General features: G+C 43.7%; 4 protein-coding genes and 1 long non-coding RNA gene across 5 annotated transcripts; 2 read left to right on the top strand and 3 right to left on the bottom strand.

Moving 5' to 3' along the window:
* Positions 1–5,699: 5,699 nt before the first annotated feature.
* Positions 5,700–6,610, bottom strand: LOC6726921 (probable V-type proton ATPase subunit F 2). Its single transcript, XM_002102287.4, has 4 exons — positions 6,472–6,610; positions 6,334–6,415; positions 6,039–6,244; positions 5,700–5,980 (listed from the first exon to the last, which is right to left on the bottom strand). The coding sequence occupies exons 1-4, from the start codon at positions 6,523–6,525 to the stop codon at positions 5,948–5,950; spliced, it is 375 nt and encodes a 124-aa protein (XP_002102323.1). The 5' UTR covers positions 6,526–6,610; the 3' UTR covers positions 5,700–5,947.
* Positions 6,611–12,409: 5,799 nt separating this feature from the next.
* LOC120284958 lies at positions 12,410–16,226 on the bottom strand. Its single transcript, XR_005544179.1, has 3 exons — positions 15,249–16,226; positions 14,393–15,170; positions 12,410–13,116 (listed from the first exon to the last, which is right to left on the bottom strand). It is a non-coding gene; the product is annotated as an uncharacterized LOC120284958 (long non-coding RNA).
* Positions 16,227–16,634: 408 nt separating this feature from the next.
* Positions 16,635–17,300, top strand: LOC6726919 (general odorant-binding protein 99a). Its single transcript, XM_002102285.4, has 2 exons — positions 16,635–16,785; positions 16,849–17,300. Exons 1-2 carry the CDS (start codon positions 16,729–16,731, stop codon positions 17,227–17,229), a joined length of 438 nt encoding a protein of 145 aa, XP_002102321.1. The 5' UTR covers positions 16,635–16,728; the 3' UTR covers positions 17,230–17,300.
* Positions 17,301–17,971: 671 nt separating this feature from the next.
* On the top strand, positions 17,972–19,303 carry LOC6726918. The gene is made up of 2 exons (XM_002102284.4): positions 17,972–18,077; positions 18,518–19,303. The coding sequence occupies exons 1-2, from the start codon at positions 18,027–18,029 to the stop codon at positions 19,196–19,198; spliced, it is 732 nt and encodes a 243-aa protein (XP_002102320.1). The 5' UTR covers positions 17,972–18,026; the 3' UTR covers positions 19,199–19,303.
* On the bottom strand, positions 19,240–20,692 carry LOC6726917. The gene is made up of 3 exons (XM_016176178.3): positions 20,489–20,692; positions 20,096–20,425; positions 19,240–19,715 (listed from the first exon to the last, which is right to left on the bottom strand). Exons 1-3 carry the CDS (start codon positions 20,537–20,539, stop codon positions 19,368–19,370), a joined length of 729 nt encoding a protein of 242 aa, XP_016033421.1. The 5' UTR covers positions 20,540–20,692; the 3' UTR covers positions 19,240–19,367.
* Positions 20,693–23,776: the final 3,084 nt, after the last annotated feature.

Below are 23,776 nucleotides of genomic sequence, written 5' to 3'. Positions count from 1 at the left end.
GAGAAGCAGAGAGAGTCGCTCGCTTGCCAATGAAAGCATTTCGCGTCCTGGCCAAAGCGGAAGGAAATTTCACTAGCTGACTGCAGCAGCCGCAGTTTTAACCGCCTACGAATTGTTAGAATACACAATTGAGGTGGCGATAATAGCACTCAAAGTTCTCAAAGGGGAAATCGTCCTTAAAAAGAGCCAGGATCCTTAGCATTAAATCATTTATATTTTTTCGGGAGGGGTTATAGAACATACAGTGTTTACCTTAATTATTTCAGCCGAAATATACATTTCCAGATTTAAGGTTAATGGTTTCAAAAGATACTTTTGATGTATAGTAGGTCGAAACTAGACCATTAAGTATAAGTCAATTGTAAATATATTAATGTGATGGAGAAATAACAATTGTATCTCGTGGCCTTGTGAAGTATTTTGACTTTGCATTTTTTTACTGTGGCATTAATCTATTTTTTTATTTGTAAGATTCTAACAAATAAGTAATATTAGAAGCTTGAAAAGATGCTGAGGCCTTCAGCTTACATTTTTATTGATTTACTTTTTCTTTCAATTGTCATATTGTGTTATATGTAAGGACATATATTAATGTTGTATGCCGCATACATCTATTTGAGTGCTATAATTTTGTCCCAATGTGTAGTAGTGTGAAAGTGTGCATGGGCGGTGGGCGTGGCCAAGCCACATTAGAGCAGAATGTAGGTGGCTGCGGGCAACAAAAGTATTTGTTATGCGGTAAAAATGCATAAAAATCCTGAGACCGGCATTTATTTAAATTTATGCCGTTATAACGTAATTTTGCATTACCCCAAAATGATGGCGAGCTGCGCCACCCACAAAGGCGCCACCCCCCGTCAGCGGCTCTCTGGTATTTTATTGTTGCACCACCGAGTGTGGGTGTGTCTGTGGATGTGTGTGTGTGTATGTGCGGTGGGTGTGGCACACTTTGCTCTGGCATTTTTATTTTTGCAAATTTTTGCACATTCTGCGGCCAACGCCACCGACAAAGCCCAAAGCCCAAAGCCAGAAAGTTGCGCTGCGCCGTTATTTTGGTTAAATAAGTATTTGGCAATTGTTATTTGAATAAACCATACTCCCGCGTCTTTTATCCTTTGTGCACCAGGCCCACTTGAATTCATTTGCTATTATTATTTTTTTTTATCGCATTTCAATTGTTTATCAGTGTTTACGTACGCTCCGATTTTTTCCACTTCTGTTATTGTTATTGCAGCTCGTTGGGATAATACGAAACTTATTCATTTGTTATGCATATGAAGTGAATCCAAAAATGAGCTGCGGTTTATTGCAGCGTTGCTATGGCATTTTTTTGGCCACGGACAACAAAAGAATAGTTCCCCAGTTAGAAGTGCGGCTTCCGCTCAAATGGCGAACGGCGTAGGCTTTAAAATTGGAATCCCAAGTTTGGGGAAACCTGTTTCAGTCCTGAGCCAAGTGCAAACAGCGGGGAGCGGAATGGAGCCGAGTTTCCATTTGTCACTTCCAATTAGACCGAGTCAAAGCGAGTCAGGTGAACTCTGTCCCGGCTGCTAATCTCCCGACATCTGTGCCCAGCTCTCCAGAGTTCGGACCGGGGGTCGACCCAGACTCATTCAATCAATTGAAACACTGACACTGCTTTCTCTGTTTTGAATACAAATTAGCCGGAGTGATGGCCGCCCCACAACATGCAGCTGCCACGCCCCCAATCAAGCAGACCCACACTCTGAAAAAGGCGAAACTTCTCCATATATATGTGCAAATATATATTGCTCTAATAAAAACCAGCTGTTTGGAAAACGTTCTTTTTAGAATTTATAAATATTTTGAAACTTCCAGGAACGAAATGACTATTTGGTTTAAACGCCTTGTTCGTCAAGCTTTCTTTTTTAATGAACTGCAAAATGAACTTGTTTCCTTTGAGCTCATTTGAGTTTAACTGCTCTAGTTATTCGTACAGTTAATACTTACATCATTGTTTTTTTGCACCGATTTGCGTTTTCCTGAGTGCACGTATCAGCTTGTAACACTGCCATCGATATTTGCTCCGATGAAACGGGGGTTAATTTAAATGCAAAGTAATTAATTAGACACTTGGCTGGCAAATCAAGTAATCCAATCTGGAGCAAAGGACCCGCAGGAGGACTAATCAAGGGCAGACCCTGGCCAGGCGATCCGCAAAGTGACCAGCGGGCTGGCCAAATGTGCTGTACCATAGCATTCGAGTGGGAAACGAGTATGTGCCATATATCAATGCTGCCGTGCTTATCCACTCAGTGCCCAGACAATGGCAATTTCAATGATTTTGTTTAGCTCAGTGATTCGGAGAATTGAGTTCGGCTGCGAGCCGTCCGTCCACATACGTATAGTATTATCCATATGCTACGTGCCGCAGGCAAATCGAGGACGCACAAACCCACCGACGCACACGATTCGAATGCCTCTCAATGAATTGCTGCCAATTTGCAATGGTTAATGAAACGCTTTGTGCCGTGTCGATTGCATCGAATCGGTGGTGAGGGAGGGGAGTGCAACGAGCAGTCCTCGGACTAACTAATCCGATTCCCTGCAGCTCATCTCCGGACAGAGATACTGCACTTTAACCCGCTCACTTTCCTTGTTTTCTTTGACATTCGAGTTACATTTTGGCCAAGTTCCATCGATTGACGTTCGAATGAACTCTGCACTGGGAAAATAAATTCGAATATATCCTAGTAACGACAGAATTCGGTTTCCTATTTAAGTTTCTTTTCACTTTCATCATAGCTGTAAGTCATTTAAACTGAAAGGAATTTAATAATAATATTAAAGCGCCTCTGAAAAAGAACGTATAATTTATTAATTTTTAATCTATCATGGAATTATCTATATTTCTTATATAAGCCTTTATTGATAGTTAAGTTATGATCTATTTTTATTTAAACACCTAATGATGCTAACTATTTAGGTTCAACCGCTTTTTCCCTCTAGTGTTCTCGTGGCCATTTCAATTTTGTAATTGAGATTAGCTTTCTGGGAATAATGGAGATCAGATCATTTAATTAACTTTGTTTTCAAGCACGTTTCTGCCACTACGGATGTCAAGGCCCATTTGGGTGGGCGTGGTCGCCGCTCCTGTGTACATATACATATGTCCTCCGATGTGCACTACGAGTATATACCGATTGGACCGACAAGTTCTGAAACGCAATAGTTTAGTGATGGCCGGACATCGTTAGTGGGTTTGGCGAATGCCCTCAGATGTCTGTTAATTTGCGGAGCAACAATTCCATTTGTTAACCCGGCCCGGGACGGCATCTTATGCTCCATTTGGCAAGCGGATGAAGGAGCATCGGCCATCGGAGGCTCTGCGTCCATGTGTCTCGATTTCATTTCCGAAATTGAATTGCCAAAAATGTGGCATCAGTTTCCGCACTCGAGCTGGGGCCCAGTTCCAATTATAATTATGCCAGTCTCAGTCGGTCTGAAGGACTCCAACTGCCCCGTTTTCTGGTCTATGCATTTCATTTACACTGGCTGAGCCGAGCTGGATCCGGACTCTTCCTGACTCTGACTATCTTCGTCATCGTCTGGCTGCTGCCGGTGCTGCTCTATTTTCACTTTTCCTTCTCGCATGGCTTAGAACGAGCCAAATTGCATTCAGCTGTTTGTTTTTATGCGCTGTCACGAGAATTCCAAACTACTTTTGAATAATTTCATTTATTTATGTTCCCCATTGCTCGGCGCAAAGTTTCGCTGCAATGCTCCGATTCTCCGCTCCTGCTGTCTTCAGTCACTCAGTTAGTCGCTTATTTATTTAGTTTTCTTTCTTCTCCCTAAACTGCTAAAAAGGCGCAGAACTTGTCGCTGTGTGTCAAAAGTTCTGCCTTGGGCCTTAAAGGGTCTCGTCCCATTTCCACTTCCGCCGCTGCGCCGCCAATTGATGCCATATTGTGCGCGTCTTGCTGATGAAATCGCAACTTGAATAATTTTAATTGGGTCTCAGTGGAAGCAGGTGGGTCAGAATGTTTCGTCAGCTGCTAATCAGTTTGCAAGGATGATAGTGCACAGTGCAGACCTTTGGCCAACGTTCAGACCTAAAGACTTCATCCTATGCAAAAATTAAATACTTAAAGGCTCTCCTCTAGGATATATAACGATATTATATAATCGTATAACACCTGAAATGGCAAGGTGTGCTGCAAGTTCCATTCAGCTCTTTGAAGTATCAATGGCAGGCTCCGGTTAGTTTGGGTCTCTGCAAAATGCTTTTGGCAGGTGACAGCCAAACTGCAGCAAAGTGAGCTTGGCAGACTTCATGTAATGCAATTACGCATACGCCGCGTGCACCCCCCGCCCAGTGTGAATGGCGTGTGCGGCTAATTAGGTCCTAAATGCTCCACGCCATTTTGTTGTCAAAACCTGCCCGCCCTGAAAAAGATGGGTGGCAAATACTACGTGTCCAGATACTTGACAACCAGCCAGGTCTGTGTTCCCAACGGTCACAGCTCATTAATTCACAATGCGATATTACACATTGGAAAAATGCGAATATAGACATTTTGGCGGCGTTTCCACATAGTAAACAATGAGCAAAACAGAGCTAAAATAGATTCCCAAAGAATGCAGAATAAATTTTAGATTGAGAATGGCACTGCTGTTGTAATGGAGATTGTAATTCCACCTTCCTCTCATCTATTAAAGAAATTTAAGGACCCCCCAAAAGTATCATCCAATGTTTTGAAAGAACGAGACATTTTTGCAGACTTTTGGGGAGATTTTTTTTAATGGCGTTGGCAATTGATTGGAAAATTAGTACAAAGTGAATAATAACAGAACTTTTAAAAGAAGAAGGCATACATTTATGGATACTTTAAGTACACTAGTTTCTTACCTATAAGATTGTAATTATCTGGAATATGGAGATTCATTTTCGAAATTTCACTGGTTGGTCCTTTGGTCCTTCATAGCTGGAAGGATTTTGTCAAAGTCAAATTGTTACATGCTGGCGATATTAATGAGACATTTTCTTTATCAACAATAGCATTAGGTGTGTCATGTCATGCTAGGCCAAACTGCATAGCAATTGCTTGTGAATGCATTTTAGCCAAGATTAAAGCATTATATAGCCAAATTTTAGGCGGGATTCGTGTGTTGGAGGTGCGGAATATTGCCTGCTTGCTGCTGCGCTTTTGTGGGGCCACCAGGGAGGGCTACGTCCTGCTCCATCTCTGGATTCTGGGGGCTCGGTTCCAGAAAACTTGTCACTGGAGCAGAAGTTTCTGAATGCATTCTCGGCGCCAACTTCTTGGTGCGAAAAGTTGGCGCAAAATACTTTGCTCGAATATTGTTTTCGCATGCTTTTGTTGCGCTAAGCAGCCCGTAAGAAGCCGCTTTCCCCGACATTCGCTGCAACTGGGTCCAGATCCAGATCCATCCAGACAACGTAAACTGTGCTGTCTTTTTAAGAGTTTTTATTTTGTCAGGTTTCTGTTGTCCCTTTTTGGGTTCGCCGTTTTGTTATACTTGGTTTTATTCGGTTTTCTTCTGGCATTTTTGCCATGTATTGGCATTTCAGCGCTTATTTGTATCGTTTTCGTTCACTTTGTTGGTACTTTGCTATGGCTTTTCTTTTTCTTTTGATTTGTTTTTGTGCGGTTGCTGTTTTCAATTTTGTTGCAAGCGCAAGGCATTTTTGTTGCTTTTCTCTTTTCAGATTGTTGCTGCTGCAGTTTTTTTTTTGGCAATTTCCTTAAAACGCATGAGCTGAAAAGTTGCCCCATGTAGGTATAAGCTTTATTTTCCCCCATCATTTCTGTGTGAATATATCTATGTTTGTGCGTATCTGTTTTCGAGAACTGTTCCAACGACTTTGTAGCACCAGCATTTGGTATGCATTTGAAAAGTATGCAAAATCCTTCATTAGACTCCCCCAACTCCCCAAAAGTGACTGCCAAAAACTGAGCCGCTAGTAGTGCCTCTCGGGCGGACTGATGACTCTCTGGAGAAGAGTTGGTAAGGACTTGGGGCTAACCCGTTGACGGCGCACTATAACTCACTTGGGCCCGCTTCAGAATCGAGTCCCTGGAGGAATCGTAGGGATGCTGTTTCGAGGGAATCTCCAGCACAGTGGGCACGGCCAGACTGTGAGCATCGACAGTGGGGCGAATCATATCCGCGTAAACCTGATTGATCAGAATGATGGCTATGTCCGGTCGCCTCAGGAACTTTTTGAAACACTCTTCGACCTGTTTGGGGGTGGTGTCTGGAATACAATGGAAAACGATACGAGAATCAATTACGAAATAGTGGTCTGATATATAGGAAAGCTTTTGAGCTCCGAAATGAGATTACCCCTTTCCACGACCATGAAGTTGGTCTCACGATCCTCGTCGACCTCTCCAATGCCACCAAGCAGAAAGCCGACACACGTGTCCTGAAAAAATTGTGTGTGGACATTTTGATTTGTAAATATTATTTTTAGGCTCAAACCTCATCCCCAATCACGGCCAAAAGGCGTCCCAGATCCTCTGTGTTCGTCGACATATTTTCTTGACTGAAACAAATATCATAAAATTGGAACAGACAAATGGAAGCAAGCACCTACGCCAACTGATTCTTAATGGTAATCCCTAGAAAATAACTTATTTTTCAAAGGCTTTGCCATAACTAGATTATCGTACCAAATAAAAATGTATAAATCGCATTTGTTTCTGCCATCATGCGACTCATTCTTTAGGGCGGTATACATGTGCATCTGCCGCCGATGACAAAACAATTGTTTGGGTGAAACGGATGTGGAACAGGAACGGAAAATGGGGAAAACTGCACTTGACAGCCACGCCGCATTTGATGGCAAAACGCTGGCTGCACTTCGCTGTTTGTAGTGTTGTCGAGCGTAAAACAAGTTTTATAATTGTTTAAAATGTTTGCTTTGCCGCTGTCCACTGCAGTGCAATTTTATAACGAATTTCTGTCAGTTGCTGCTCAAAACTTAATCGAAAACAATGGTCGGCAAGCGGCGAACTGTGTGTCAAATTGCCGGCTCACTCCCTTCAGCTCCGCCGTTTACGTAATGCCAACAGCTCCTAATTGGATTAGATAACTTCCCAAAGGGCTCAGCCAGCGAATGATACGCATAGACCTACGCCCACGAAACTGACGCACATATGTATCACCTTCGTACCCATTGTCCCCCTTAGAGCAAATCGCCTCAGATCTCGGCCCAAAGTCCCGGCCACCAAGTTGGTGTTACGTGTTCGCGAGGCGGCCTAAGCCCAAATGCCTAAATGCGGCTAATTGCCGAGCACGACTTTCGACAGACCAGCTGCCACTTGAACCCAACACAACACTCGACTCCCAATTACAGTTAGCGTTTTTCAAATCAGCTCTAATTGTTTACAGTTTACAGTCCACATATCAATAGCCATCGTTGTTGTTGCCGGCGTGTGGCATAACTAATTATGATTAATGCTTCAAAGCCAGCCCCTGACATTTGCCATTAATTGACAGCTGGAGCAACAGCTCACACACCTGCACTGAAAGAAATGCGTGTAATATCGAAGTGATTACACACTCAAAACGAGAACATCTATGTTAATCAAATGTAAATTATCTGAAGCCGATCCTGATAATAAATATTTTATATATTGCATTCCTTTCAAACGATTTATTTAAATTGACCAATATTATTGAACACTGATATCATAAAAAGTTGAATACAAACATCTGCAGACTAAACAAGTTTTTTGGTATAAAACATTCAAAATATTGTTGGCCAATCAGCTTTTTTATTTGTATTCACAATTTCCCTTATTATTCCGCAATATGTTTATAATATCTAGTATATTTCCGAACTTTTTAAAATCATTTAACACTTAAAAAGCGTTTTTGCTAGAAGAATAAATATATTTTTGCACTATGTTGCTAGAATAGTCACCGACTAAAGTGTCAAGCAATTCTTTTCTGTGCATAATGCACCCGAGGTGCATTGAACTTTCGGCCAGGCGGAAAACTGTCATTGCACACAGAGACCGGCAATGAAACTGCAATTCCATATGAACTGGAACCGAAAACTTTAAGCTCCAAGCCAAGCCAAGCCCCAATCGAATCCCATCCCAGCCAAGCCATCGATGCTCTGGCCCGCTGACCTTTTTCCACACATTGCGATTGCTAATGGCGGAGCCATCGAGTTCCAGCTCCAGCGGACTGGCCAGCCCCAAACTCACAACCGGCAATTCATGCTACCGGTTTTAGTTTATTGACTGCCGACTGCTGGACTGCTGCCAACATCACCAGCCGAGGCAACATCATCCGCAGCAACAGCAACGCAACAGCAACAGTGTGTCAAATGACTTTTGCTGGCCGGCTTCTTAAATATGGACATGGCGGCATTTAGTTTGCTGCGGCTAGAAATTTTCACTTATGCCCGACACGTTTTGCCTATTTTCCCGCTTTGGGTTAGCTGGAAATTTAAATTTTGATTTCGAGTGCGAGTGCGAGGTTCTGGTCTTCCCATTTTTCGACTACTGTCCATTTTCTCTTTTTGCCTAGATTGTGTGACACGCATGAACTAAAGAACCTAATCGAATGAAGGTGCTTACCTTAAGATAATTAATGCAATACGAGTATTGTTGATTAATGTCATTTTCATCTGTATGAATTAATAAATAGCATTAGGGGCATATATAGAAGAAATGTGATCTATTAGTACGACATACCATATGTGCCCTTAACAACATCACACCTCAAGTTCAAAAAAGAGCTTGTTTTGAAAGGTATCCCATATGAAAAATTAGAAGTCACCGTTTAGCGGCTGCCAGTTGTGGGATAGTCTGTTGGGTTGTGCGACATCGGATGGTATACATACTCGCAGGTGTATATCCCCGGCTGGATCTCACGATGGTGTCTTCTGGCCGGGATTCATTTGCTCTTTTGCCTTTCGGCCTCTCGTTTTGAGTGCGCCTGAACTTTGAGAAGGCATTTGGAAGCATCGCCGAGTGCAAGCACGCCTCTTATTTATTTAGTGCTTAAAATACCATAGCATTTGCGGGATTATATAAGGGAACCTGACGCCGCCGCTGCTGCTCCGCATGCACATCACGCAAATCAAGTCAAACCGAAAAACCAAAAAATCAAAAACCGAAAAATGGAAAAAATTCGCAATACGCTTTCTTCTGAGCTGAAATGATTCGCAACAAAATGAAATGAACCTTTCAGAGCGCGTATCGCGCTACTGCTGCTTGTGATGTTTCTGCTGTGCCGTTGATTATTCAACAATTTTATTGAAAGGTAAACAGGCGCTCACAAGAGTAAGAGCTGTAATCACAAGAAAGCCATGTGCGAAATGTCAAATGCAGGCGAACCGAAGGCAGTACATGACATCGACATTAACGTCACGGCGCCGACATCGGCCGATATATCTCCCTGCCATTCACTTCACTTGCCAGGCTGACAACACACTATATTACTATATGCACTCTCTCCGCGCGACTGCCAATCAGTTGGGCTGCGAATGAAATTAGCATAATGACAATATAATAAACAAGGGCAAAGGCCTCGTCAGCACGGCTAACCGCAAATGATCGTTAGCCAGGAGCATCGCATTTGCAGAATGGCAGGCAACAGGAAGTGCAGGACTAAGCCTCCGCCGATTGGAAAAGGTTCCGGGCTTATGACCACCTCTAATTAAACGGGCTGTTAAATGAACAAACTGGACGAACTTTTGATATTTTCTGATATGTTTCGATTTATATATATGCTTATAAAGCTGGAAATGTTTCTAGAAAGTTGATAAGGACATTTTATTATTACGGTGTTGGAGAAAATCCATTTTCAAAAAGTCAAGATATGGCAATCTTAAGTAAATTGCTTATTAAAGATCGGTAAAATAAAAATGAAACCACATTGGCAACAAGACAGTATACTTATATGGGCTTTTGTTTTCATTAAATTAAATTATCAAAATAATCCGTATTATTTCAAAGTATCAGAGAACATGCCTTCAATTTGTTTTTCGCATAACTTATACGATTTAAAGGCGGTTTTTTTCGCAGTGTACTTGCTTGATTGAGCGGGTGTTAACAGTTAATGTGCAGTTGGTTATTATGCAGGACCGAAGCCAAAAATCGTGTCAATGCATTCAACGCAGTTCTCTGGGTTGATGACCCCTGCTGAATGAATAAAACCGAACGTCACAGCCCCACCCCCGAATTAAAGCCCCGTATTTGTGGATTCCATTGACGAACTGGGTCACCATGTGGCCGCCGAGTTGGCTGGCTGACGGCGTTTTGGCCTTATTGGGGCTAAAAACTGGAGGGCGGGTGGTGTCGGTGGCTATGGTTGCGGCTGTGGCGGCCAACAGCCAGCGGAACCGTTAATAGAAATGCATTAGAATCAAAGCGTTTTGGCGTTTGTTCCAATTCTGAGAGCATGCCGCACATTAGTCTCGAGTAATGGCCGTCTGCAAATCACGCCACGAATCACAATTTATCAAGAAACGTCACGTAATTACCAGTCGACGCCAACTACAAGATACATTGACAGTTGTCGAATACACACGGTTCAGCCGGTTCTTTCCAAACTCTGAATTCCCAGCAGCTGTCTCCTCTGCCGTGCCGGCAGATGCGTTTGATTTGTGAGTTCCATCCCAGAGCCAGGGCCAGAACCCAACGCCAAATCCATGGCTCGTCTTCTACAGATTTGTGGCTCCATTGTGCTCTGCCTTATTTCGTATTCCAATCACAAAGGCGTTGTCAAAGCGGCGACAACAACGACGCCAAGCGCTGTTGCCAGTCCTCCAAGCAAAACAGTTTCCGACACACTGTGTAGGAGCCCCAGAAGCCAAGAGCCGATCGACACGTCACTCTCCCCAGAGGTTGGCCCAAAAGTGGGCCCAGGGAGCCAGGGGAAGTTCCAGAACGGAATAGCAGCTGCTCCTCCATCTGAAGATGGGAGTGTTGGCATTAGAAATCGCCCAGACCTGTAAGGCTGGTGGTAGGCCTCTCAATAAAAAGAGGAAGGCCCACGTAAACTCCAATGATATTGCATACTAAAAAATCGTTACTCATCGCAACCTCTTCTTTTAAAAAATAGTAATAATAGATAGATAAAAATAGTAATAATAGATAATGTCAAAGCTTCAGGAAAGCAATTCTAAATTGAAAACTGTACAGCTAAAAGTAATAAGTTTACAACCAAAAATCCTACCTGTAACGAATAACTTTCGAACTTGCATAATCGACACTGAGTGATATTAATATTATCGATCGAATAGTTTTCGGTTTACAATTAGATGGCATTTACTTTTTCTCCCTCTGTATTTGGTCAGATAGTAATCGTTAGGCGTGTGCAAAAACCTTAATGAGCCTGCGTTACCTACGCCGGTCCTATAAATAGTTTTCCAGAGATGATCATGCCGAAGATAAAAGCCGTATCCGATGGTTGGATTCTCAGAATTCGTACTTTGTACGCAGTTTGTAATTCCTTGGGCGAAAAGTAAAAACCCATTGTACGAGAGTACTTATGCAACATTTCGCATTTTCATTGACTTTCGATGGCATGACAGGCAGAAGTCGGCGATAAAAACAAGGGTTTTTGCCTGCTGCGAATTTGTGTGTGCTATGAGAGCTTACGCTAAACCTTTTCGCATTTCTGCCGCTTAATTGGCCATTTAAATTAATATAAATTTCAATTTATGCACGCGCACATGCTGCCGCAGTGCAAATATAATGCGCATACCACATGTGGGCCCGCCCCCTGCCACGCCCCCTCGGCGACTCAAACAGGCGAAGCGTGAAAGAAATGCTCGGATAAAGAAAATGAAACACTCACACACACACACATCAGATCAGCGCTTATAATACGCATCAAAACGAAATAAAATCGCTTTTTGTGATTGATTGAGGCGTGAGTAATGAAAAATTGAACGTGCAACAGACGCAGACGGGCGGACGGCTTGGTTAGCGATATGTGTTCCATGTCTGTATGACTCTGATTTTGTGCGCTACATTACCTTTGATTTCGATTCACAACAAATCAGGCAGCCATTTACCTAAGAGAAGCGCCGTAATAAATCGAAACGGAACGAATGCCAAGAATGGAAATGGAAATGGATGCGAGAAGCGTGAAAAATATTTAATAAAACTGAATTAGCTGTGTGCACACAGCTGGAACTCCCCGGGCAAATTGCGATGACGATGAGCGGACTCAGACTAAACAAAAGTTACGGGCCATATTAAAATGTCATCGTGTCATTGGTTCAGTCCGGCACATCTGAAGGGTGTGGGGAATGGAGAATGGGCGATCCGAAGGACGAGGTCCTGGGACGGCGGCTAACGACGACATGATGAAGCGTAAACAAACATGTCCCACTGGCGGACAGGCGGCGGACAACGATGGCCAAAAGGACAGTAAGTAAAACAAAATGAAATTTTATTTTGCATTGGAAATGATTGCTGCTGTGACTCACATGCCTCGGATTTTTATTTGTATTCGGAATGTTTTGCGAAAGTGCCAGCAGCATTTTCGGCCAGAGTCCATTTGCTAAACGCCCCGTCCGTTCGCCCCTTTGTTATTTTCCAGCCAACTAGGAGCAGTAGGAGCACTAGGAGGACTAGCAGTCCTCGGAGTAGTTTTATTTGTGCCCAGTTCTGTGTGATTTTTGCCCTGCCCCAAAAAGTTGCAGCAGTTGAGAGGCCGGCCTCGAAAAAAACCCGAAAACTCTCTGGGGCACAGACACACACGTAGCCTGACTTTCGGGCGCTGCAGCTGCATTTGGAGCCGGAATCGGAGTTGGAGCTTGGGAGTTTGGAGCTGGGAGCTGGGAGCTCGGAGTTCCAAGGAGATGACCCGCATGAAAATGCTGGCCCTGGCATATTTTTATGCCGCAAGCATGCAGGACAAATGGCTGAAATTTTTGCAGCTCCTGATGATGACGAGGACCGAAGGGTGAAGGGCGGAAAGGGACGACGGGTCGAATGGGAGGAGCGGCGGCTAGGACAGCGGTGGCAGCAGTTAGTTTTCGACATGTGTACGTGGCCCGCCATCAGCAGTTAGTCTGGTCCTTTAGTCCTGGCAAAAAAGTCACTTCCTCGTCGCAGCCCTTTCCTCACATACATAGTTTCTTGCGTTCACACACTGAAAAAAAAAGAATGGTGCGTTGCCTGAGTTGCTGCTTTAAGCGATTAAATAAATTGAATAAAATATTGTTATAAAAATACAAGTGAAAAGGAAAAAAGGCATATATTAGATTTCGAAATGAGCCACCTCCTATTTGGCCTCTTATTTCTCTGAGTGTATCCCAGCCTCCGTGTCTAGTTCGAGAGGGACAAGCTCAGGATGGGAATATGTATGTAAGTGTATGGGAAGAGAAATTGAACAAGTCGTTTGTCGCCCGCCCTAGGAATTTATGTGAGCAGAGAGCGCGCTGCTCGAGTTGAAAATTAAACATTGCGTATACGCCTAGGTGCATAATAATTCATGCCTGAAGTGGAGGCTGCCACTGCTTGCCAGGCGACTGCAGGCGAAATTGTGTGTAAAATGTTTTAATATGAGCTCATAATATACGAGCCACAGACAGGACAAGCGGGTCCAAAGTGAGTGGCCACCGCAGCTCAATTTGTGATATATGGCCCTGCCCGGGGAGCAAGAACTGGAGCCCCTCCCGGTTATTGGAGGAGCGCATTGGCTCGCAAGTGTTGTTCTTTGTGCTGCACTTCGGACCGAAGGCCATGAAATTTTATTGTTTAGTTTGCTGGCCGGTCAAGGCATGCGATATGCCTAAAAATGGCTGCCAGCCGGATATCCTGTGGCGCACGGCCGGCAATTGAATTTACATTTGGTTGTACTCTGCCGGAGAGAAGACAAAAACACTCAGAGCCTGGTGCGCTTTTTGCTGGCAAGTTTCGGGCATTTGTTTTGGTTGCCCTGTTGTTTCTGTGTCTCTTTTTAATTGAACTGGAAGTTGTTTGTGCTCTGGACGACACCCTGGGACAACAATAATGAAATTCTACGATGTTTTCTCGCTGGCCAGCGGGGCGTGGCCTCTGAATACTTTAAAGTCGGGCGTGGCAGCTCCCATTTTCTGAAATGGGAAATGGTCCAAATTCAATCAGGAACTGACCTAATTATAATCTGCGTAAATCCTACACACAAAACACACCGCAGCTCTGATTTTGTTTGCACTGTTTTTTCGAGTAAGCTCTGTTTAGTAGTTGGTTTCCATTACCAAACTGGCCAGCTCATGTGGTTTTCGTTTTTTTTCAGCTTTCGAGCTGGAAAATCAATTATGACCTGACTGGTATTTAATTAAATATGGTTGGCATTTTTTGTTGACTGCATATTAACGCAATTATTGGGGGGCAGCAGCGGGCTTAGGTATTTTATCCGCCCGTTCAGAATTTTTTGCACTCACCCAAATATTCCTCGCCCACGGCAGGTGGTAGAAAGGATGCGGATGAAATGGTGATCGGTGCTGGGCAAAATGCAATTGTGAAGCGTTTTGCAAATATTTTAGCACTTTTAAATAAATACATGCCGGCGGGGCAGCTGCACTTTGGTGCAATTTATGGCAGCCAAAGTTAAAACGAAAGCCAGGCCAAAAATTGCATTCACGTTAGACGTGGGGAAAACCGTGGACTGCAAATGGAAATGGCATACCCGTGAACCCCCGTGTGTCGACGTTTCGAAAAATTCAAATATTTATTTTAAATTTCTGCGCTGCACAAACATTTCCGTTTCGTTTTTTATTTCCCAGGTGGAGGCTGCCTCTGGCTTCCGGTCAATTTCGATGCTAGTACTGGCGTGTAAACGAGGGCTAAGCTAAAATAATGGTGTTTTGGAATAGGGAATCCGTCATTTAATTTCATAGTTCATATTCCAAATTCGGCAGTAAAATTACATCAGAAACGTTAAAGGAAATCGCTTTTCATTATCTGCAAAGACCTTTGTTCTCACCGATAACGTGACATATGTTGGGCATTTAAATTTAACTTCTACCAAGTCATCTTCATGTTGAGACTGGATTTTGGCCAATTAAGAGCCTGGATTTCTTTCACATTTTGGAGTATCAGTTTACTCTTGCGATAATCTCAAGTAATCACATCGGTCAAGGTTAGGCCCTCAGGAGCCCATTACTTTTGTGTTCAGCCAACACGCAGGTTGCACTCGAAGAAATTCCGAAATGTTTGATGCTTGATAAGAATGAAGAATTATATTTCTGCAATCTATAATAAATATTCAATAAAAAAATAAATTTATAAATCACTTACTTCAGGTGAATTCTTAGATGCAATTTTCCCATTAAATCACCTAAAGTGCACTATACGTTTTTTTCAGTCCTTTTCATTGGTCATCGAGTTCTCCTGGACGGCTGAATGGGTTCAAGAGCCCAAGCCAATGTCATTGACATGCCGCGAAAGTAAAAGCCAAACAAACGGACGTCGCTCGAGGGCCACGATGGGCCAGGATGTTTGGCTGAGTGGGCAGATGGCCAGATGGGCAGATGGAACCGGATCGCAATATTGCGACCTGGCCGAAAGACCCTTTGCAATCTGGGCAATAGTCCGCAATATTCCACAATTCTCCACGAACTGCCGTTAATTACACAAATGCAAAAGTCTGTTGAGCGGCCAAATTGGTCGGTAATAAATAAATTCAATTGAATAATTTATTTAATTTATTTTCGGGGGCTGCAGGCCAGCGCGTGACACAAAAAGCAGTAAACAAACAAAATTTTGGTTTGGTTTTTTTATTACTCTGGCCCCTTCTGTGTGTGGCAGGTGGGCAAATAAATGTGTGAAAAAAATTTGTCCGGGATGCGGAAGTGTGCAGGAAGCTGACATCGAGGTGTTAGAATTTGGTGCAGCGCAAAAAGGCAAGTGAGGCGAACAACAAATGGCAAACGGGACAAAAACACATTTTTCAGAGCCACACAAATGTGCCGCACAGGCCAAGTGAATTTGTGGAACGAAAACAAATCGTTTAATTGGCTTTAGCAAAACGTAACCATTATACGCTCGCTCCGTTGCGATTATATAACCGTCCATATCCCAGCTCGGCCCAACAACGAAGCCGTTGACAGCGGCGTCGACTGCGACTTGACTTCGATTCGAGTTGGGATTCGGAATCAGGTAAACCAGTTTGCTTTGCCCGCTTCCCTCTGCCCGCTCTGCGACTGCCCCACTTAGCCCAGCTCCGGCGATCTGTTTGCTTCGTTTTTGAGAGCAACTGACGCAAGGGTGCCACACCACCATTCACACCACACACCATACACCACAAGAGCCAACCACCGAGCGACACCGTCGCACCACCGACTGCGCACCGCTCAGCAACGGGTTTGGTGTGCTAGCACAGTGAACTTAGGCTATAACGACTGGTCGACACCAGACCAAGTTGGAATAGTATTCAATACCAATACTAAATCATAATCTGTAAATGATTTATAACTATTTTTTGTTAGTTACCCCATTTAGACTGAATGCAATAACAATAACTTAGTGTTCCCTTTTGGAGATTAACATGGTTAAGATTATTCTTTTGACTTTACCAACATCTTATTTAAGTAAAAGCAACTTCAGCGAGACAGTTAACATAGTTATACTGTCGCCAACTCCGGTCCACAATCTGGTCCGACCCGAGAAATTCGTGTGGGCCGTCGAGCGAGAGCATATAAGATAATGGAAAATCTTGTTGCGACTTAGTCGCTAACCCGTCGGCACATTCGCACTTGAGCCCTCGTCCGAGCCAGAAATGCAGTCCCAATCCCTCCTGCTGATCGCAGCCGTTGCCACGTTGCTGGTGGCCCAGGTCAGTGCCCAGTGGTTGCCCTTGCTGATGGAGGTGACTCCTTAACCTCGTCTTATTTTGCAGACTACGGCCAAGTTCCAGCTGAAGGACCACGCCGACGCCGAGAAGGCTTTCGAGGAGTGCCGTGAGGACTTCTACGTGCCGGACGACATCTACGAGAAGTACCTGAACTACGAGTTTCCCGCCCACCGGCGCACCAGCTGCTTCGTCAAGTGCTTCCTGGAGAAGCTCGAGCTGTTCTCGGAGAAGAAGGGATTTAACGAGCGCGACATGATCGCCCAGTTCACCTCCAAGAGCAGCAAAGACCTGTCCACGGTCCAGCACGGCCTGGAGAAGTGCATCGACCACAACGAGGCCGAGTCGGATGTCTGCACCTGGGCCAACCGCGTCTTCTCCTGCTGGCTGCCCATCAACCGCCACGTGGTGCGCAAGGTCTTCGCCTGATCTGAATGTGATATAATACACTGTACGTCTTAAAGGATAATGTAGAAATAAACATTTGTAGTTTTCAGATATATTTTATTTTACTTTAATCACTTACTGAATTTAAAATTTACCTTACAAAGAAGTGTTTTCCCCTGTAAGTACTTCCTGATGTAAGTACTGAATACAATTTTTGGTATTTTTTGGATTTTTTATCTATGGGTAATATAATACTTTATGGCACTAGTTAATTAAATATAATGTGACAATGCGTATTGGAAACAAGGAATCTCTGGTACAATTAACATGGGTGCAAAAATGCTGCAAGTGTGACGATAATCAATGGCTCCGTATGATGACGGGTCTACTAGATTTTTTATAGCTCCGCAAGGGAGGGGTCTGTTTCGCTATACGTAACTTATTAAATCTAAAAAACCGCGTCAGCATTTTGAGTAATTGCACAGCAAATAACCTCCCAGCTTTAATTGCGTTGCTTGATATATTTTTCCCCCACCTTTTCAGCATTCTAAAATCTAAATCGAACTACATAGTACGCACCAAGTACATACACATACTCGTAGCATGTAGCCTGAATAGAACTGACCTAGACCAAGGCGATCGGGCCTCGTGCTATTGCGCTACTCTGTCCAGTGCATCCACATCCACTCTCCGGCGGATGAACTGGCATTCGTTGACCCGCCGACGTAATCTCGACTCGTTGATAACCTCCACTCCACTGCATCGTCGGCGCTGATCATTGACTCCGCCCGGGCGGATGTTTTCGAAGTTAGTTCAGTTTGTGCATTGCCCGCAGAGAGATGAGTTCCCCGCGTGTGGTTCTAGTCAGCCTGTTCCTGATCTGCAGTCAGGTGAGGCGGCACAGGATGCAAAAAAGGAAAAGCCCCCCGCGGTTACCAAATTTTTCAAAATTCTATTTATGCTGCTTGTATACTTAAGACAAGCACACTCGACCAAACAATAAGTGCAACGATTATATAAGGAAGTGAACGTATTTAATTGAACTTAATGAAGACCCCCGTGTTTATTTTTACCTGCATATCTATTCTAAAATAATCAGTTCAAACGGTTCAATATATAGAGTAAATAATAATAATCTCGACATTATTTAGTCAAAGACTCTTATCAATACATGACATTGTTAGTACACCACTGAAATCTTTAGTAAAAGATTGTGCCATTTGAACACAGCTTCCTTATATAAAAAATATAAAGATAGGAAGGAGACTTCTGGCTAATTTGTTAAAGCTCACTTTGAAACCAACAAATTAAAGTGACCTGTGCTTTGCAGGCACTAGCTGACCTTTCTGGTGATGCCCAGACTCTGGAAAAGTGCCTGCGGGAACTGAGCTCGCCGGAGAGCATCGCTGGCGATCTTCAGAAGCTGGAACGGTATTTATCTTGGACGCGTGAGGAGGTACCTTGCCTGATGCGCTGCTTGGCCAGGGAAAAGGGCTGGTTTGACGTGGAGGAAAACAAGTGGAGGCTCAAGCAACTGACCGAGGACCTGGGCGCCGATGTCTATAACTACTGCAGATTCGAGCTGCGCCGGATGGGGTCCGATGGCTGCAGCTTCGCCTACCGGGGACTCAGGTGCCTGAAGCAGGCCGAGATGCATGCGGGCACCAGCCTGAGCACACTGCTGCAGTGCTCCCGTCAGCTGAACGCCACCAATGTGGAGCTGCTGCAGTACAGTAAGCTGAAGTCAAAGGAACCCATTCCCTGCCTCTTTCAGTGCTTTGCGGATGCCATGGGCTTCTACGATCCCGATGGAAACTGGAGGCTGGAAAACTGGAAGCAGGCGTTTGGGCCTTCGGGAAATGAGGATCAGACTTCTGGCTCGGACTACAGTGGCTGTCGGCTAAGTGGGACTCAGCGGCAAGAGGCGTCAAGCAAGTGCTCGTGGATGTACCATGAGTACAAGTGCTGGGAGCGAGTAAATGGGAATAAGTTAGTGGAGGACAACGAATAGCAGTAGTATTAAATTAATGGGACACTGGTCAATACCAAAAATTAATAAGCACAATGTAAGATCTATATATTTCCAAATGCAGAGATATTCTTTGGATACATGAAAGCATATTTTTATCATTGAATTAATATGTATTCTTACATAAATTTTGCTTTACAAAGATGGCTACCTAGACGGCCATCGCGTAGCATGTGAACTGTTTGTAATATGTGGCACATCGGTCCTTGCCACGCTGCCGATGGCATGTCCTTATGCGAGCTCCTTTGGCCGGAATGCCCAGGTTTTGCTTCATCGCCTCCAGTTTCCAAAGACGCGTTTTCTCCTCGAAGATGTGCAGCTTGTCCACGAAGCACCGGGTGAAGCACGGAATCGGTTCATTGACAGGATTGTAGGCGAAGGCATCGAAGCTCTTCCACTCGTCCTGGTGGACATCCTGCAGGCAGTCCTTCATTGCATTCTTGGCCGACGGGGAGATGTTTGGCATGTTGTCGATAACCGTGAACGGGTGGCTTTCCATCTATAATAAATTAAGTAATGCAGTGTAAATACGCATAAATAGTAACCTTTAAAAGCATAAACAATATTTGCTGTACGATCGATTTCCTTACTTACCTTGTGGGAGTGCAAGAATTTCGAATTTTAACAGCAAAATAGTAAAATCAACATGAAAATTTAATCATTTTTCAAAAGTGCGAAAGTGGCAGAATTGGTCGGTTTGATAATAGAATAGAACCTGAGTAATAAATCTGTACCTTCTAGGTTTAATGGTTTGCGATGTCTAAACATTTGTATGGACGGTCAAAAGAACAAACAGAGAGACATACTGGGCTTGGGATCCTGATCTGGCATCTGGTTACATCACCTGTAGAGATCAGTGAAATTCAAAAGCCTACTCACGTTGGTGATGCAGTGGAAGCCCTCGTAGGCATGTTTGCAACTGCTCTCGCCTGACGCGAATGGCAGTTCCAATTTCTTTCGGCAGGCTTCGTAGACGGGTCTTCCAAAGACTCCCACAATTCCGTCCTTATTGAAGCCCGTTAAGTTGTTGTAGAATTCGAACATCTCGGACAAATAACAGCGCGTGAAGCAGGGGATTTCCTCGTAGCTTTCCGACCATTCCTTGAATCGTCCTAGACGCTCGGCGTTTTCCACAGTAAGTCCGCCATAGTTTTGGATGCATCTGTTGATGGTCTCGCCTTCGTGCTCCAGTAGGGCCAGGCCTTCGTTCTAACCAGTATTTTGTATTAAAATACTTTTCAAAAGTTTCCAATCGAAAGACTTTTTACTCACAAAAGTAAGGCATAGCCATAATGCTATTAATATTCCACTCCTCATCTGCATTGCTAAACAATTCTCAATTTTCTAGTAGTTTCCTGCACGTTCTTTGCTTGATTAAATACTGAAGCTTCAGCAAAAAAATCATCTACCACCTCGCTGCTATTAGGCATTGTACACTTAAAGAAAATATGGCAACCACTGGGAATGAAAAAATAATGAGGGCTCCAATAAACTTAGAAGAAACTACAAGTTTGATACTAATTAACTATCCATAAAAAACATTCTCATATATATTATTTATGTTCACTTGATGCCTATGTCGGATATAGTATAGTTTAACTGATTTTTCTTTGTTCTACTTAGCTGACTAATCAGCTACTCACTTTCCGGCTCATTTATTTTAAAAGAAAGGCAAATGTAGCTTGCAGTAAATACAATTGTTTGCGGATAAGGCTTATAATATACATTTTATGAATTAGTTGCTGAGAAGCTCAGTACGTAATAAATACTTTCCAAGAGAGGCTTGTAAAGCATTTATACTTGTTCTATTTAATACTTTAAATATTTATTTCCAGTGGTCTCCTCTGTCCCTACTAATAGATAACCCCATTTTCGACTCCCTCAAGTTCAAGCCGAAGCTTCCCAAAAGTCGGCTGATAAGAACGCACTGATCAAGGTGCCTCGGTCGAGTTTTCGAACCCGATTGCGCAAAGAACCTCCGCGAAGATTACGCAACTGTCACAGATCGCTGGCGATGGGCCAGCTGCTCTGTTGCATTTTTATTGATCAACACCTGCCAACGGGGCCACAGAAATAGTCACTGGGATGGTGCAGCTATTGAATGCCGTTAATTGATTTTGTGTTTTTGTTTTGGCATTTTGCCCGGCCACTTGTCGGGCTTTTAATAATGTCTTTTCTGGTCGGCCGGCTTGTAAAGGAGCGACATCGTCCCACTTTACGCATTTTTGAGCAACCGGATTCGGGTTTTGGGTACCGAGTTGCGGTCTGTCGGTGAGCAAAACATGTTTAACAAAACACGTCGCATCATCCCAGCTCGATGAAGAGGTCTTCATCGACGCAATTGCAAGTGGGCAAAATAACTTCAAAGTGGTTCTGCCAGATCGGCCAAACAGTCAACAAAAACAACCGCCGCTGCTTCCACGAATCCGAGACACGGAGAAAAAAGGGCATTAAGTTTGAACTTATATCTTAACTATTCCGATATATCTGCAACATTTTTACAATCTTTTCACCAGGAACCCATGTGAACCCGTATCATTTTGGCTTGGTTCCGTTCGGGGTTCGAACCTAACCTATTGATAAGGTTCCGGTTTGTGAACCGGTTCGCGTTTATGCTAAAACGAGATTCCGGTTCGATTCATAACTTAAACAATACATATAGAATTTTTGAAAATAAACAGTAATTACGTTTTTATTCTCATTGCATAAACAACATAGTAGTGGAGCAACAGCAGAACGGGAAAAGGTTTTTAAAAAATAAATAAAATATAAATCGCTCCTATCTGGGTTTTGCTTTAAAAAATTATTCAGTTGACTTCTTTCATTTTAAATGTATGTGTTATATCAGAAAAATATAAATAGCTGTAGTTGTGCAATAATTGAGTAATTTTTATTTTTGCAGCACTTGCAGTATTAAGAAAAATTTGTTTCCGTGGACGTTTCCCTCACAATTTCTTCGCAATGACCTTGGCTCGTTTTCTTGCGTGTTTGGCCGTAAAATTATAAATCCAGTTTTCGATTTCCTCTCTTCTTTCACTCTCGCACAGTCGCAATTTGAACAAATTTTCGTTGTATAGTTAATTGTTTTTCCCCGCCGCCAGTTAGCAGTTGCCAAACGGCTTTCGATGGGGCAACCGTGATGACAACGATGACGACACAGCCCAGCACCACCACCACCACCACCACCACCATCACCATTACCACCGAGCCACAGAAATCAGAGATCAGAAATCAGAAATCAGCACTAGCAGAAAACTGGACTGTCCGGTGGGAAGATGCGTTGCAGTCGGGCCTGACCTTTGGCAATTCGAAATGCAGTGAATGCAACTTTGGCAACGATCGGTGTGCGATTTCAAAACGATCCCGAGTCGGTGTTTAGCATTTTCTGAGCATTGAGCTGGGATTTGAGCATTGATTTGAATAGGTTTTGAATACATTTTCAGGCAGGGCTGCGACCTGTCGCATTAATTCGGCTTTCTTCGCCGCCAGACCCAGCTGAATTTATTGAGAAGCTGGAATTTCAAAGAGTTGCCTTTGTGTCCGAGTTTTCAAGGTTATAACCCAGTTTCTGCCAGGGCGCGTTCATTCGATTCGCCGCCGCGTTGTCTTCTTTTTGGCAACAGTGTTTTATGGTGAGAAAGAAACTGGCACTGAAACTGAATCTGTATCTGTATCTGAAACTAAACGAAAACGAAAATCGAATTTATTCACCCGGCCTTTTGATAAAAACTGAGATGATTGGGCGATAACAATGGGCTGTCCTTGGCTCCGTTGGGAACGGACCGAACTTGCCCCTAAATGCAGGCCAGCTGCGTTTAATGACATTTACAAATTGGGCCTGGCAAATATAATTAAAAATACATCAGGGTTGTGCAATTTTCGGCACATTTCGCATGCAAATCAAATCTCCACTTAACGGGGTTGCTTCTGCTTTGCAGCTTTCAGCATTTCGACTACTGGCTTATTTGGGATCTGGTTTCGAGGGTGCCAGTGCCGCGTGAAATGGCCATAATTAAAAATACATCTGGGCGGCATGTGGATTTTATGTGTGTCCAAGCTGCCCCGAAAACAGTACCGCAGCCGAAATCGAAAGTGAGCTGGCGAAACATTGAAGAAGTCAACAACCTGTGCGTGTTTGTTGCCTTCAATGTGGTGCAAAACACACAGCTCATTAACTTGGCATCTTAGGTGGGAATTAATTATGCAGATTTATTCATTGTGTTGCGATTTCAAGTGTGGTAAAATGCAGCCCGCCTAATGAAGGTGTGTGCTGCCAATGATGATGATGATGATGGCTTGATGGGATGTTGGGATGATGGCTTTTGTATTTTGGGCGGTGGCTGTGCCCAATTGGGGAACACCCTGAAAGCTCTTCCACTCAACTTCAGTTCAGTTCGGTTCAGTTTTTGATCTGACAAATTAATCTCCGACGAAATCGGCCGGGCTTCCGCCCTTGCAGAAACATTAGCCTCTGGAAGTAAGCACTTTTCAACGGATTTTCGATTTTGAAAGTGAATTTCACTGATCATTGACCTCGGACTGTGGTTGCGTGTAATCGGT

This window comes from Drosophila simulans, chromosome 3R (genome assembly GCF_016746395.2).
Source record: "Drosophila simulans strain w501 chromosome 3R, Prin_Dsim_3.1, whole genome shotgun sequence".
NCBI classification, from domain to species: Eukaryota; Metazoa; Arthropoda; class Insecta; order Diptera; family Drosophilidae; genus Drosophila; species Drosophila simulans.
The sequence above is the reverse complement of the archived record's forward strand: the minus strand, read 5'-3'. Positions and strand labels throughout refer to the sequence as shown.

What these genes read in the sequence shown, in the direction of transcription:
- LOC6726921 (XM_002102287.4), bottom strand. Translation starts at nt 6,525, where the DNA reads ATGTCGACGAACACAGAGGATCTGGGACGCCTTTTGGCCGTGATTGGG. An exon ending in TGGCCGTGATTGGGGATGAG is followed by an intron (nt 6,416 to 6,471) that starts GTTTGAGCCTAA and finishes CAATTTTTTCAG; the next exon opens with GACACGTGTGTCGGCTTTCT. An exon ending in CGATTCTGAAGCGGGCCCAA is followed by an intron (nt 5,981 to 6,038) that starts GTGAGTTATAGT and finishes ACTCTTCTCCAG; the next exon opens with AGAGTCATCAGTCCGCCCGA.
- LOC6726919 (XM_002102285.4), top strand. Translation starts at nt 16,729, where the DNA reads ATGCAGTCCCAATCCCTCCTGCTGATCGCAGCCGTTGCCACGTTGCTG. An exon ending in CCACGTTGCTGGTGGCCCAG is followed by an intron (nt 16,786 to 16,848) that starts GTCAGTGCCCAG and finishes CTTATTTTGCAG; the next exon opens with ACTACGGCCAAGTTCCAGCT.
- LOC6726918 (XM_002102284.4), top strand. Translation starts at nt 18,027, where the DNA reads ATGAGTTCCCCGCGTGTGGTTCTAGTCAGCCTGTTCCTGATCTGCAGT. An exon ending in TGTTCCTGATCTGCAGTCAG is followed by an intron (nt 18,078 to 18,517) that starts GTGAGGCGGCAC and finishes TGTGCTTTGCAG; the next exon opens with GCACTAGCTGACCTTTCTGG.
- LOC6726917 (XM_016176178.3), bottom strand. Translation starts at nt 20,539, where the DNA reads ATGCAGATGAGGAGTGGAATATTAATAGCATTATGGCTATGCCTTACT. An exon ending in TATGGCTATGCCTTACTTTT is followed by an intron (nt 20,426 to 20,488) that starts GTGAGTAAAAAG and finishes AATACTGGTTAG; the next exon opens with AACGAAGGCCTGGCCCTACT. An exon ending in GCTTCCACTGCATCACCAAC is followed by an intron (nt 19,716 to 20,095) that starts GTGAGTAGGCTT and finishes AATTTATTATAG; the next exon opens with ATGGAAAGCCACCCGTTCAC.